The sequence below is a fragment of the Nicrophorus vespilloides genome, unplaced genomic scaffold (assembly GCF_001412225.1).
Source record: "Nicrophorus vespilloides isolate i.1.1-1 unplaced genomic scaffold, Nicve_v1.0, whole genome shotgun sequence".
NCBI classification, from domain to species: domain Eukaryota; kingdom Metazoa; phylum Arthropoda; class Insecta; order Coleoptera; family Silphidae; genus Nicrophorus; species Nicrophorus vespilloides.
Window position 1 is genome coordinate 64,064 of NW_017098422.1, and position 15,578 is coordinate 79,641.

General features: G+C 31.1%; 2 protein-coding genes across 4 annotated transcripts in view; one reads left to right on the forward strand and one right to left on the reverse strand.

Annotated features, from left to right (window-relative positions):
* Window positions 1-1,115: 1,115 nt before the first annotated feature.
* Window positions 1,116-2,732, forward strand: LOC108562387 (phytanoyl-CoA dioxygenase domain-containing protein 1 homolog). The gene is made up of 4 exons (XM_017920698.1): window positions 1,116-1,403; window positions 1,629-2,043; window positions 2,135-2,380; window positions 2,440-2,732. The coding sequence occupies exons 1-4, from the start codon at window positions 1,380-1,382 to the stop codon at window positions 2,613-2,615; spliced, it is 861 nt and encodes a 286-aa protein (XP_017776187.1). The 5' UTR covers window positions 1,116-1,379; the 3' UTR covers window positions 2,616-2,732.
* Window positions 2,733-5,769: 3,037 nt separating this feature from the next.
* The window catches only part of LOC108562386 (TGF-beta receptor type-1), a 20,071-nt gene continuing 10,262 nt past the window's right edge, over window positions 5,770-15,578 (reverse strand). Inside the window, exons 3-10 of one of the 3 annotated variants that reach the window (XM_017920694.1) lie at window positions 10,718-10,902; window positions 9,141-9,380; window positions 8,849-9,079; window positions 8,619-8,786; window positions 7,754-7,926; window positions 7,513-7,694; window positions 7,245-7,450; window positions 5,770-6,853 (exon numbers count right to left, since the gene is read on the reverse strand). In XM_017920694.1, coding sequence (XP_017776183.1) covers window positions 7,261-7,450; window positions 7,513-7,694; window positions 7,754-7,926; window positions 8,619-8,786; window positions 8,849-9,079; window positions 9,141-9,380; window positions 10,718-10,902 — 1,369 coding nt within the window. In that variant the 3' untranslated portion in view covers window positions 5,770-6,853; window positions 7,245-7,260. Of the gene's footprint in view, window positions 6,854-7,244; window positions 7,451-7,512; window positions 7,695-7,753; window positions 7,927-8,618; window positions 8,787-8,848; window positions 9,080-9,140; window positions 9,381-10,717; window positions 10,903-11,721; window positions 11,877-15,578 lie in introns of all 3 variants that reach the window. The other 2 variants (XM_017920696.1, XM_017920695.1) reach the window with 2 other exon arrangements.

A 15,578-nucleotide genomic window follows, 5' to 3' on the forward strand; every position in this document is an offset into this window, starting at 1 on the left:
ATTGAAAATTATCATTATTTACGTTATTTCAGTGTTTATTCTTCAGTTGCCTTAATTCACATTTAAAGAGGGTAAAGATTTCTGTTTATCTTTCACTAAAATGTAATCATACTGTCTTACAAGTGAACATTAATTCTCTGCCATTAGTCAAGATAATAATTATCATAAGTATCATCTTTGAAACAATTATGTTTCCAATCGTATAGACACACAAAGAACTGGAAAATATTTTGAGATATAACTTTCTTGTTGGGAAGACCTGTGACCTGAAAAATCCTCTTTGTCTTTCCACTTTGCAATACATTATTTCAAAACTATGTAGCAGATATAAATATAAACTATATTCTTATATCAATGTTCCGGCAATTAATTTTGAAATTATTTAAAAATTTAATCATTCTTATGAAAAAATACTAATCAATTAAACTATAATAAATATTTAAACAGAATAGAGTGTTAATTAATTAACAATTATAACTTATTTTAATATGTTTAAGTAAATTTGAAACGATATTAAATTAGAAAATTCTAAAATAATTTTACATGAAAAATATTCTATTTGAGTACAATATGATGAATAAAACATATATTTTCGTATATGAGCGATCCTGTAATGTTGTTTATTTTTTGCTATTTTTAAATGATTTTCTTCTGCAATCTTCCTTTTTGCTACTTTGAATATTTTTCGTGTATTGTCAAATTAGTCAATTATAAATCAATTGTATCAAACGTTTAACATTTAAAAGATAATCGGTTATAAAAGAAATTATCTATTTGAGATCAATGTGATGAATGAAAATGATATTTTCGATTATGAGTGTTTCTACAATAATGTTGTTTTTTTCTTCTATTTTTAAATAATTTTGTTCTACCGTATTCCTTTTAGCTATTTTGAATATTTTTTTGGTGAAAGTTAAGAATGAAATAACTTAATTATAATATGTTTATTTATTAACTGTACATGATGATTGCTATGATAGGTGATTTAATTAATTAGGTGCAAAAAGTGAAGAATAATAAATACAAAAAATGTTGAATGAAGGAGTGTACGTTTAAGCCGGAATATATTTAGACCGATTACGAACGGTTCGGCCAAGTGCGCATGACATCTGCACGAAGCAAGGAAGTTCCGCATTTGAATGTTCCGGAGGCAACGAAGACTGTTTTAGTTGGTTAGTTGCGTTAACTTAACTCTTGGTACAGTGATTTTGTTGGTGCTGCTACTGCTTGTTTACTGTTCCCTGGTCAGATAAGATCGAGTGCTGCGAGAGAAAGAAACGAGATAATAATAATAACAAATTGAAAAAGATAAGGTCTTGCACAATAAGGCAACTGCGGTCAGTCGAACAACATTTGATAAACGTTATAAACGAGTCGAGATGATTGAGAGTTTTAAGAACAAGGTACGTTTTGTGTTTGATTTTTGTTTTTATGAAAGCGAGAGTGTTTTAATTTGGATGGGAATGATTCAGACTAGAAACTACGTGGGGGATATTCAGTTTACTTTGCGCTCGGAACCGCATTTTTGTTATGCCCACACTCATTTATTAGAGAGAAATCGAATTTCCCGACGCCCCCACATTTTACCGAAAATATCGAATACAAAATTAATGATTGATGATTTGCAGTTGAAAATCGATGGATTCTGCGTGCTGGAAGGATTCCTCACCGAAGAGGAAACCGAGAACTTGAAGAGCGAAGCGGTTAATTTGATCAGAGATATGCCGGATCAGGCTAACCGCACCGTCTTCAGCACTGTGGATTCCGAGAAGCAGCAGAACAAGGACAAGTATTTCCTCGAGAGTAGCGATAAAATTAGTTACTTCTTCGAGGAAGGCGCTCTCGCGAAGGACGGGTCGTTGCTGGTAGAGCCTGAGGTATCGCTGAACAAAATCGGTCATGCTCTGCACGATCTGAATCCCACCTTCAGACAGATCACTTTCGACGAGCGGGTGAAGGAGGTCTGCTTCCAGATGGGTTTCCAGGAACCTGCGATCGCTCAGAGCATGTACATCTTCAAAAACCCAGGGATCGGTGGCGAAGGTAACTTAAATTTAGATGATTCGCTTCAAAATTTGGCAAATTTCCGTTCCTGGCGTTAGATCACGCTCATCTGACTCATCATCATTTTTAGTGATTCCTCATCAGGATGCGACTTATCTTCACACGGAACCCGTCAACGTTCTCGGATTCTGGATTGCCCTCGAAGACGCCACCTTACAGAACGGTTGTCTCAAGTTCATCAGAGGTTCGCATAAAGGCGGTGTCCATCGTAGATTCATCAAGAACCCAGATACATCTTCGGAAGATCTTTTGATGTACCAGGGACCAGCGCCTTTCTACCAGAGGAACAATTTCGAAGCCGTGCCAGTTCCTAAAGGTACTTACAACAACAACAACAACAAAAATCGATCAAAATAACTTTTAATTTTTGCTTAGGTTCATGCATCTTGATTGATGGACAAGTCGTGCACAGCAGCGATCCCAATCGATCATCGAAATCGCGACACGTCTACACTTTCCACGTGATCGAGCAGAAAGATACGGTTTATTCCAAAGATAACTGGCTCCAGCCGAATCCAGATAAACCGTTTTTGAGTGTTTACAAAAATTGATCGTAATACATATATTATTTACGGTGCATGCTGTGCGAATTTAGACTAGGTCCCATGATATTTTACTAATTTGTATATAGAGCGAAATCCCCATTTTATATATATATAAATGCACGATGACAATTTCTTGTAAATTTTAGAGCAATTAAATAAATATTTATATAATAATCATTTCACAGTTTATTTTCATTCAACAAACATTAATTTAAAAGCTTCTTCCAAAAGTTGTCATAAACTAGTAGATTTATGTTTTCCTTCAATAATTATAGTCTAAACTTATGAGTTATTTTTTGACACTTGTGTTTTTATATTAAGCTATAAATTACTTCATAAATCTACAATAAAAAAATAAATTCTCAGATATATATACTCTCAAATTCTAGAAAATATAATCATCAGAACATAAAATAGAAATATTTATTTAACTAAATCCAATGTTTNNNAAGGACAAATCCTCCTCCTTTATTTAATAGTTTTCAATAATTTCAACAGATTTATGCCCTAAAATCGAATTGCGTTAAATTTTTACTGGGTCGTGAAATAACAGCTGTCACCTTGTGTCAAAGCGAGGAACTAGTGAAATACACTTAGCAATTACATCGCATTCCAACAACAAACATGTCAGGTTGCGCGGATAAAAGTTTTAGAAACTCTGGATTTAAGTTGTTTATATCAGAAGTTTAGACAACTACAAAAAATTGAGAGCATTATAAGTAGAAGACAAGTAAATACTTTAGTTTATCAATTCTCATTAATATTAAAATTTGGACAAGGAAAAGGTTGAATTAAGTAAATTTAAAAGCAAACATCTTCTTACAGTATAATATATTTTCAAATACGTTTATAAATGGTACATAGTTGCATCTAAAGCCACATTAAAAAGTAAAAAATAAGAACAAAAAAAAATCTCTGTACAATAAAACAAACATAATTAAAGAAAAAAAAAACAAAGGAAAGAAAGTAAGTGAAAAGAAAAGTCCGCTAAACTATTACGCGAAAGACACGATCTCACAAAAAAATAAAATCAATAAACAATCATAAACATATGAATAATAATTAAACAAACATCATACAATGCACATCATCATCATCTTTTTTTTCTTCTCTCACATTTCGTTTCAATAATATATAGTAATGAAGCTCCACAAAAAAAAATTGAATATACATATATTCTTATTTATTTATTTATTTTCTTAATTCTCTTTTTTTTGTTTGTATTATTATTATTAATTTGTTTTTAACTTCTATAACTATTTCACTTTTTTTCTTTCTTTCTTTTTTTTTATTATAATAAGGATAACTATTGCATTTGTGTGTACATTAATCCTGAGGAATTTTTAAATCTAATAATAATAATAATATAGAGATTAGAGTACACTTAATAGAAAAAATGTATTGCCAAAAACGTATTAGACCATCCATTATCATCATCATCATCCATCGAGAAAATACCTTCAATATTTTGTTTGTTTTGTTCAATTTCGCAACTCAGTGCTCTTCACATACCTTAATCTCTATGAATTATATAACGACGTCCGACGCGGTTTCACTCAACTCAATTGTTTTGAATGCGACCGCGCGCTTCTGTCGACTTATTATTTTCTTTTCTTTCATCTTTTGGCAAAAAAGTTGACAACAAATTTTACTCTGTATAAAAACTCTGACAAGAATTTGTACCTTTGCAAAACAGCGCTATTGTATTATTTTTGTTTTTAAAAATATTTCACCATCGAATGGCGTAACCTTTTTCTCATTTATATTCTTTCTTTTTCACTTTTATTCTTCATTTTTTTTATATAATAATAATAAGACGATAGACAACTAGATCTTATCAGTATTTACATATATTGACAAAAGAACAGTACTATTCTTCTTCGATTTGTTTCTCTCTTCTAGAACATTTTTTCACCTTTTGTTTGTTGTTTTTCTTTTGGTTTAAACATCTCTACGTAATAAATTAAAAATAATTATGGAAAAAAAAACAAACAAAGAAATTAAAGAAGGAAAAAAATAAACAAAGTATTTATGAAAAGTAAATCAATTGTACACGTAAAAGACAAACAAATGCAATCTCGTTCTCTCGCGCGTAAAAAAAATAACAATATCTCGTTAACCAATTTTGCTTTTTCTCCATCATCCTCGTCTCAATATAATTTCCTTAGCCAATTAGTAAAAGTTTTCTTACATCCTATAATTTCCGAATCAGTCTTCAATTTTGCACCAATTTTGATAAATCCAATGTCTCGTATTCATCCCCTCCCCAAATATAAAAAAATCCTCGCCCCATTCGCTCCAAACTCCACGCCTACTACAGCAGTTTGGTCATTTTGATATGTCAAAGTGCGTCAACTGAGTCTGACACCGCTCTTTCGGCAGTGGCAAATTCGGTTGAATGCAGCACGCACATCAAGATACCCTGCAGAACAATTGCTCCTTTCCATCAAAACAAACAAAAACACAAAAAGAAAACATTTAAAAAAAAGAAAACGAACAAACAAGTATAATAATTAAAGACAAAATTAAAGGAAAATCAAATAAATCTATAAGTGTATAAAAAATCAACATGCTACGTTCTCGTCGTCAGTACTATACAACTAAAATCTACAATAATAATTTGATTATATAATATATATATATATAACTTTTTCATTTTAACCACTTAAAAATATTCATTTTTATAATTTTTCTCTCCACTTTACTTTGTAATTTCTCAATAACTTCTTATGCAAACTATACTCTTTTTTTTTCTCTCTTTCATCTTCGTCTTAACTCTTCATCTTTTAAATATTTAGTGCCTCGAAGGCACCGGTTTTTGTGTTAATCTTAACATTTCTTTTTTTTTTCAATATATATTTATCGCGAAACTAAACAATGTCTCTCACAGGCAATACAACAATTTCTCTTCAAAAATATTACAAATATAGTCTCAGCGATAATATTTTCATTTTGTTTCATATTTCATATTTTTTTTTAAATACTTCTTTTACACCATGCAACTTTACTCATATCCACTTGTAAATAGAGAAAATAAGCGCGCCAATTTTTTTTCATATAATTAGTATTATATATATATCTATAAATATGAACAAAAATAAAAACAAAATTTACGAAAAATAAATTTAAACTAAAGTTAACTCGAAAAACACATCAAATTTTGTTGTTTTCTTCACGATTTTTTTTTCAACTCTCTTTTTAGGAACTACAAAAATTATCTTCGTATATCATTATTCTTCTTTATATATATATATATATCTTTAAAGACATCATGCACACAAAAATTAGGCAAAACGGTTAAACATACACAACTGAAGTATATTGGTTGACTCGTGATTCAGGTTTTGCTTATATAATCTGTCAAAAAAAAAACAAACATTATTAAATTAAAAATCATACTAAACGTTACTCTGCAGAAGATCCACGAAGCGTTCTGAAAAAGTGGCAGTGAAGTATTTCATTCATGTCTGTGAGCAAATTTGTCTTTTTTTTTGTAAATTCTCCCTTCCTTCGTCTCCACTTAAACGTATCGGTTATGTCTATTGTCTTTTAAATGCTTATTGTTCATTGTAAAAAAATATAATTGACGGGACAATTTGGCAAAGAACTAAGTTTCTATCTGTCACTTTTAGAACGTTGCTTATGTATATTATTATTATTTTGAGTGATTGTGTGTGTTTTTTATTATTATTTTTTTGTATATAAATGTATACAACGAGCAACCAAATTAAATTCGTTTAAAAAGAGCTGCTCTCATTTTTGTTTGGAAGCTTATTTAGTTTAGTTAACACTACTATGGAATGGAATATTCTGAGGTGGGGGATAGAGGGCAGTGGTTATATATATAAATATATTGTTTTTCTTCTTCGCTATTTCCTCCTTCGAACTATGCAAATCGAAACCTATCTACATTTGCATCATCCTCGGATTCGTGTTTTCAGCAATCTTAAATCTTTCCATCCGAATCTGAACTTCTCTATGAACGCTACTGTCTCATCGCTTCCAGCTATTATTTTATATTATTTTTTTTAATCGTAATACTTTAATAAATTAAACTATTTTCTTCTTTGTTTTGGTACCATTAAAAACCTAAGGATTGTACAGAACATGCATCCACTCAACAGAAACAACGTCGCATTCACGCCAGATCCATTCATGTATGTTTTAGTATGTATATAATATGTATATGTATATATAAATAAGAATAAAAGTCCGGCTTCGGTTATGGAAACATAAGATCCCACCTGCAAAAGAAATTTATTCTGTTAAAAAAAATAATTTTCTCAATTAACGCAAACAAATACAATTTGTCAAGATAATTTGTTTTGAACTTTTGTTGTTACACACGACTTAATCAAAATGAATTTTCATCAAAAAGTTATAATTTGATCAAATTTTGATAAAAACGTAAATATTTCAAATTTATGAATATATGTTTTGAACTAATTCTAGGGTATTATTATTTGAAATATGAATTAAGTTTTTAAAATAAAATTGTTGAAATTATTTTTATTTATATTAAAAATTAAGCGAAATTTTTGTATGCCTTCTTCATCTGTGCTAGATGTACTATCAACAAAGTTCAAAACAAATTTTGGCGAAACAAGGTCAAATGCGTAAGTTGCAGAAGCTTACCGGTCAAAACTAGAATTTAATCTCGCATCCTGAGCTCCTCGGAAGTTCGATAATTTGAGAGCGTCTTCTTAATCCGCAACGCCGTTAAACGTGCGGTGGCATTGTGATACCAGCATTCCTTCATCAGCTTAGACATCACCACTAAAGCCTCGCAGCTCTGCCATCTATTCGGTATACTAGGTCGCATCCTATCGAAACACACGACCCTAACAAAAAAAGAAGAAATAAACTCATCTCGACTTTTAATTAACACGGCAGGAGGATTTACCTTCTCATTTCGTCAATGGTAGGATCCGATTGGACAGCGTCGTAAAATGGTAACTGATACTCATCGTAGATACCGCCGATGTTGCATCTACGCGAAATCTCCCAGAAAATGAGACCGAGCGCGTACACGTCCGCTCGTTTGAACGAGTCGAAATGATCGATGTTCATCGTCTCGTCGAGGACCTGAAGCAATATCGAGAAAGATCGTTAAAGGTGAAGAATTCAAGATGATGTGTACGTACCTCAGGTGCCATATATCGCTTGGTGCCGACGCGATTGTTCGATGGAATATCGACGGTGTCGGTGGTAACATCATGTCTGACGGCAAGACCCAGGTCACCAATAGCACAAGTACCATTTAGTTTAACTAATATATTTTTTGACTTCAAATCTCTATGAGCAATTGCTGGTTTACCTAAATAAAACATTACATATAATTAATACATAAATCATCTTTTAAAGGTCAATTAAATTTGTATGAAGTTTCTTCCCAACTTTACTTTTAGCAAATTATTTACTTTAACAATTATAATTATATTGGAATATATTATATTTCAATACGATTAGAAAATTTGACGAAGATTTCTAAACAACAATTTTTGGAATTTAATTCCTTAAGATGTATTCTGTTATTCATTAATATGGGGGAAAATATTCTGAAATCCAGTGAATCAATTTGAAGAATACGATTTAGAATATTTTGTTCTAGTTTAAACTATTCTAATCAAAAGATTACAGCTTTATTTAGCAACTAAAAAGTCGAATAATGTTTCCCTGATTAATATACCGTGATAGTATGTTTATCAATATAAAGAATCTAAGAAAAATCTAGAGCAATATTAAGAAACCAATAATTCATTATAAATTGTAGCCTTAGTTACATAGTCGTAAAATTATTGATTGAGTAAAACATCCTAAAGTAAAACATCCTAAAGAATTATTTTCGAAAATAATCTTTGATCATATTTGTATTATTAAGTATGTTTGCAAAAGTAGTAATTGTGTAGTAAATATTCTAAATTATGTGTAGAACATAATTTTCATTGCTCTTTGATAAATATCAAAGTAAATCAGTTTTTGAATGAAAAGTACACCGAAGATATTTACCCTGAGTGCCCATAATATCCATGTGAAGATGGGCAAGGCCAGTAGCAATAGAGAGGGCCATGGAAATCATCGCAGTGCTGTCGAAGATATTCCGGCCAAGGTAATCAAAAAGCGACCCATGCTCATGGTAGTCGGTGATCAACCACAGCTGGGTCCAGGTACCATTGTCTGCAAAAAAACGTTATTATTGAAAAAATCACCACACACTTGTGTATCTCCTGTTAACATACCTTTGTTATCCGCTGCGATGAAACCCAAAATGTTGTCGTGCCTCAGCATAACAGTCTGATATATTTCGGCTTCGCGGAACCAGGAGCGCTCCTCGCGCGAACTGAAGATCTTCACGGCAACATTCTCGCCTCTCCAGCGACCCCTCCAGACCTCACCGAACCTCCCCTGCCCGATGATTTCGATCAGCTGGATCTGACGAGCTATACTCCTCTGCACCAGAAGCGGAAGACCTATCGAAACGAACATACAAATAAAAGCATACTAATATAATATATTTAAATGTAGCAGTACCTGATCCACTGCCGCTCGTCGTCATCTCAATCATGTGCCTTAACGAAACGCCGTTCAGGATCGGATGGTCTGGCGCTTCTGTGCTATCCTCGCCGAGACCAAGATGCTGATGTCTTCCTCTGTTCGGCGATCGGCAACGTTTCCGACCGCACCAAAACAATACGACAGCAAGCATGACAACCAGCATTGTCACAACCGCGTACAGAAACAGCTCGAACTTATCCGAAATCAACGAATCATCTATATTCACACACGTAAACAGAAATTAGAAAGAAATATGTTCAAAATTACATTTTAGAAAAAGAAAAAAAAAATAGAAAAGTAAAACCAATCTTCCATTACTCGTTCAAAGCAAACAGAACAACAGAGCAGTAAAAAAGATATAAAACCTGAAAATAAAGCATATAACAAAGCAAAGTACATATTTTAATGCTTCCGCAAACATCTACAACATTTAATAAATTATAATATTTCAAAAATAGTTGTACTGAGATTAGTATTAAAGTAATATTTAAAAAAATATAATAGGCCTTGCTCTTCTATCAAAGCGTCAACGATTAACTGATTAATTACCATAGCAACAGTAACAACTTTAACCTTAACACTAAGATGAGAACAGCTCATTCTAGTAACGTGTAAACAAGAATCCTTACTAACTATTATGTTTGTATTTGTACAAAGACCTACAAAACTAAATTAGATCTAGATTAACAGAAGCATATAAATACGCATAAAGACACAAAATATGCACGTTCTTAATTAATCGCGCTATTCAAATGTTCAATCTTCCCTACTGCTCCTAGATATTAAAATAAAATCATCGAGTACATGGAAAAACGTTTTTCTTTCTTTTCAAACTGAAGATTCGGGCATGCTCTTAAACGATAAACACTAAAAGTAAAAACATGCTAAAAAGGAACACAACCAATCTACGAAAATAAAATAAAAACACTTTAAAATTGACAATGCCATATTCCCAAATGGAATATACATAACAATATATACATAAAAGCATTTGTCAATTTTAAATATCCAAAACCAAAAAAATAATTGTAATGCCAAATGTTCTGTTAAATGAGTGGTTAATGAAACGTTAGTCGACATACAGATAGAGATAGGAAAAGAAGTGTATTTAAAAAACGAAAAATAAGCAAAATTGCACCAAGCATTCAAAGCGAAAAGTAAATAATAATGTTTAATTCCTTTATGTATGTGTGTATTTTTTTTTTCAACGATTAATCAATATCAGCCATATTGACAGTCCTGTTTATTATAGAAACAATTAATATGTTCTTTTTTATATATTTATAAAAACCCAGTGAAACATATGTGCGAGATGCGGACGATCACAAATTTCGGCCTACAAAATTAAAAAAATAAATAAGTAAATAAAATGACCCTTGATGAACATAATACCAATAAATAAATTAAATTGAAAAAAAAAATGAAGAGTAACAATTAAAAGATATGTTGTTTTTTGATTCGGGTGGGTTGTGGAAGGTTCTGTTGATTTCGATTCGATTCCCACGGTTTCTGTATTCGTTTTTTTCGGTCTTTTGTTATAAATTTCCTCTAACCTTTGTAAAGCACTTGTTCTCTGGGAACAGGACTCAGCGCGGCATTGCACATATCGTACGAGTCGCAGCAATCTGAGGCGCTTATTGCGTTTTTAGTTTCCTCGCTCAGATCCGTGATCTGCTCCTTGCAATAATCGGTTTTGTTAGAGTGCGGATTGAAATGGATGTAACTCTTGTTTAGGCATCTAGCAAAAACAAGGAACGTGAATAAATATATACAAAGAAAAAGAAACCCATTTAAAATTAAAATAAATAATAATTTGAACACACAACAAAGATCCCATACAAAAATTATAAATAAAAATACAAACAAAAATTAATAAAAACTTTTGTGTGGTTTTGTTTCTGTTTTTTTTCTTTTATTAAGCGGACGTGTCCTCCGGATGGTCTCCTTAATGCGAAAACTTGGATATTCGCAATTGAAATTTGTGATCTTCGACTCAAAGTAAACACATCTTCACCCCCGCATTACTCTACAACTACACTACAAAATTTGGCTAAACACAACGAAACTAACTACTTGTAAGAGAGAGAAAGAAAAAGAGTTGTACAACTTGCGGAAGGAACCAAAACCAGTGCGGTGCAACTAGTTTTAATACTCCGGTTACTACACTATAAAAAAAATCAATTAATAAATAAATACAAATTAATATACAATTTTAAGACGCGAGCAGTTTAGCGCAAAATAAAGAGAGAAAAAGATCAAGAGAAAATAAGTGGATACATTTGTTGGAAAGAAATGCTGGTTTTTGCATATAATGATTAGAGTAGATATCTACAAAATTAAAGTATATAAATAAATACATAATAAAGAGGAGGCAAGTGCGTGAAGAATTAAATAGATAAATATATATATATATAGGGAGAGAGGTTTTGTTTATATATACATAGTAATGAATCTGGAACTTTCATATATATATATAGAAGAGAGAGAATTAAGTAAAAGTAGCAGCGTTCTAATTGGTTCTTTGATTGATTTGATTCGATATGTAGTAGCTCGTTACCTCGGGGTTTGGGTGTTAGTTTGGGATCGAGGTGCTCGTTGCAGAAGTCCTTGTCCCGGCAACACTTCATCACGAAAGTATTGTTGAAGGGGTGGTTCTGCCGATGGCAGAAGAGGGGGTTATATATGGGAAGTTGCAAATTGCTGTCTAGGCACCTACAATTTCCAACCCCGAACGATGTTGCACAACAGGAGAACAAGAAAAAAAAAACAAAAAAAAAACCGATTCAATGTAGTAGTTACAAGTAAATGCTTTCAACAGTAATAAAACAAACAAAATTCATAAATGTAGTTATATAAGTATATTTAAATACAGGTAAAATCCGCTGCTCTTGTGTGTGAGAGGAAAGAAAAATAATATTAATATATCCTAGATAGCCAGTCCAATTTTCGAGAGAGAGAAACCTAACTTTTGTTTAAATAAATATGTAACAAATTTGGATGTGGTGTTTCAGGATGAGAGAAGGATTCGTCGGAGAAGTTAAATCTTAAATATTAGTATAATTAAAATTCACTAATATCGAAAGCTGGTGGTGACTCTTTAAAACGTTAATACGAAATATAAATAGAGAGAATAATAATAATACATTTTAGGCGTATAGCTGAAATAACTCAGAAGCTGAAGAAACGTGGATTGTAGTAGTAGCAGCCTTCGATCGAATTTATTGCTTTCAATATTAAACGAAACATATTTTGTTTTAGTCTAAATTTAGTCTCGGGCTATTTTCATGTTTGCCCAGCACTCGAGTTTCAGTTTCCAGGTAATTTATAGAGAATTTAATGCGGGGCAAGAGCGAACGGAATATATAAATCGAACGTACGTACATCAACAACAACGGAGAAACAAAATCTATATGCACGCTGCTCTCGCTATCGTCATTATCTGGTCTTAGATAAACCGGCGGTATCAGCCACTGTTGTAATTGTTCAAAAATTAATATACATGAATATCGTATTACTATGTACACTTTCACTCAACAATTTGTTATGAGTAAAATGTTATAACAATTGTTAGTTTTGTTTTTTACCCGCTGACAATTTGTTTAAGGTTATTTATTAGGGTCGTCATTGCTAAAACTACCCAAAAAGTCTATATTCGAACAATTACAGAGAAATTAATTCCCGCGATAAAAGAAAAATGCTAAACCACATTACGCTGTTGATGATGAGAAAGTTGTTCGCGATAGTACTGAATATGGGTGGAACATAAGAATGAATTGTTCTCTAGTTTATTTACTACCCTCTATCAGTGCGGATTTTATAGTACGATTTGAAAAAATTCTAAAAAAAAAATGATACTCAAGACTCAAATCGTACTGTTTAATTTTGTGCGGATTTAATGTTCTCGATTAGTCCGGTTTGAAACAGTGCGATTACCCGCACTATACAATGTATTGCTGTATTTAAAAAAAACTGTTTTTAAATCTTCATAATTGTATTTCTCAAAAATTCTCACATATAAATCATGAACAGTTAATTTTATATATTATTCGACTATAAATAATATTATACGTCTATTACTCATATATTTTCCAAGAAGTTTATCTTTATTTTGATTAAAAAGTATGTTTTTAATTGTTCTATTTACACTAATAATTTACTTGATATAAATATAATGTATTTGAAAAAATAAATCCAATAATTATATTTTTTTTACTGTATTAGCTTTGCAATCAAGCTAAACGTTTCAATAGACGCAAAAGAAACAAAAAGCAAATGTTTCCACAAACGCAAATATCCAGGTATCCAGACACTTGTTTTCGAGCTGACCAGACTATAAACATTTGTCTACGTTCTAAATTTGTTAATCACTCAATCTATCACTTGTATAATTATAATCAAACTACAATGTTTTCATCTCAAAACAAAAACATACAAGTTTCTTGTTATATCGTTATAGTCTATATAAAAGTCATGTAGTTTCCGCCATAACAAAAACTTGTTTCTCTCATTACCTACCAAGTACTGTATTCTTAATTTTTGAAATAATTTATTTATATAAAATGTTAATGTTTTACATATTACAAAAGTTAAGAAACGTATAACTTGCATATTGTGGGTAATCAATATTCCGGACTAATCGAGGATCTAAATACATATACCTCATAAAAAGACTTATTTTGTTTGATTAATATTTAGTTTATTTGAAATTTTCAAACCATATTCACTATATAATTCAGATCGAAGCCCCACTATATGAGGTATTACTGTAGTTTATCTTGATAATTCGAACGAAAACGTTAATTTTCCTAGGATTATATTATTGATTATATATCATTTTATAAGTAAAATATATTTTTTTTAAATTTTAATATTTTATTTTTACTGTTTTACTTAAACTTGAAAGTGTATAGATTATTTGTAATGAAAAACAAACTGTTATGTATTCAATATTAAAAATAAGTAAACACTAAATTGACTAAATTTAAACGAAATAATTTTTTAAAAAACAGCTGTAGATCAAATTTATCGATTAAAGAAAGTGCACACATTATTCAGAATATAAAACTTTTAAATATTAGAAGTTGACTGGAAATGGAGTCTGGAAAGGTTAATATATATATATATTACAAAGTGTATATACAAAGTTTAACGCTCCTTTAACACAAAAGACTGCACGTATATATGTATGCACATCGTTACAGTACAATCAGTTATTATCAAAATGAAAAGCAAAGCGTAAAGAACTTTCGTTATTTATATTTCATGTAAAAATAGAACGTTTTCACTGCTGAGAAGCGCGAGAGTGCGCCCCCCCGAATAAATTATACTCTTCCATCGCAGCGAAAAAATTAATCGACCTTTTCATTGCTATTGGCAGCGAGATAATGTATCTATACATCAAACGCAAACTTTTTTTTTCGAACATGTATTTTTACACAGCATCAATATTCACTGTATGAATACAGTAAAACACATTGTTAAAAAAAACATTTTATTATGAAAATTTTCATGTTATAACATACGCCAGTATAATTTAAAAAAAAAGAAGAATTTGGCTCTTTGAAAAATTTCTAAAGTACATTAACATTTTTTTCAAACTAAGCATTTTTCACAATCTGAAGAATCTAATGGTCAATTTGGAGAGAAATAAGTTAATAAATAGAACGAAAGTTTCACGAGAATTGATTGGTATTGACATTTTTTTGAAGTGAGTCACAAATAAACTTTGTTTTATTTTGTCAAAAGCTTGTTCTTCTTTGTTTCAAATAGTTCGACAACAAACTACTAAATTACAGCCATTATCCTACGTCCGTCCAATCAGTTATATTATGGATTAAGTTTAGGGTGCCCCACGTTGGTATCCATAATAAAAAAAATCTGATGTTTCTTCCTTAGTTTCATATCTGATAAACAGAAGTAATGTGAACTTTACACATTCTCCTATTGTCTCTTCATTATTGTTCTTTAATTCGCATAGCAACATAAAGAGAGAAAGAGTGAAATATTAAGTTTATTTGAAATTTTCAAACCGTTCTATAGTGAATTCAGATCGAAACCGCACTATATGAGGTATTACTGTAGTTTATCTTGATAATTCGAAGGAAAACGTTAATTTCCCTAGAATTTTATTATTGATTATACAACATAATTGATTGGTATTGACATTTTTTTGAAGTGAGTCGCAAATAAACTTTGTTTTATTTTGTCCAAAGCTTGTTCTTCTTTGTTTCAAATAGTTCGACAACAAACTACTAAATTACAGCCATTATCCTACGTCCGTCTAATCAGTTATATTATGGATTAAGTTTATGGTGCCCCACGTTGGTATCCATAATAAAAAAAAAATCTGATGTTTCCTCCTTAGTTTCATATCTGATAAACAGAAGTAATGTGAACTTTACACATTCTCCTATT

What these genes read in the sequence shown, in the direction of transcription:
- LOC108562387 (XM_017920698.1), top strand. Translation starts at nt 1,380, where the DNA reads ATGATTGAGAGTTTTAAGAACAAG. An exon ending in TTGAGAGTTTTAAGAACAAG is followed by an intron (nt 1,404 to 1,628) that starts GTACGTTTTGTG and finishes GATGATTTGCAG; the next exon opens with TTGAAAATCGATGGATTCTG. An exon ending in CCCAGGGATCGGTGGCGAAG is followed by an intron (nt 2,044 to 2,134) that starts GTAACTTAAATT and finishes CATCATTTTTAG; the next exon opens with TGATTCCTCATCAGGATGCG.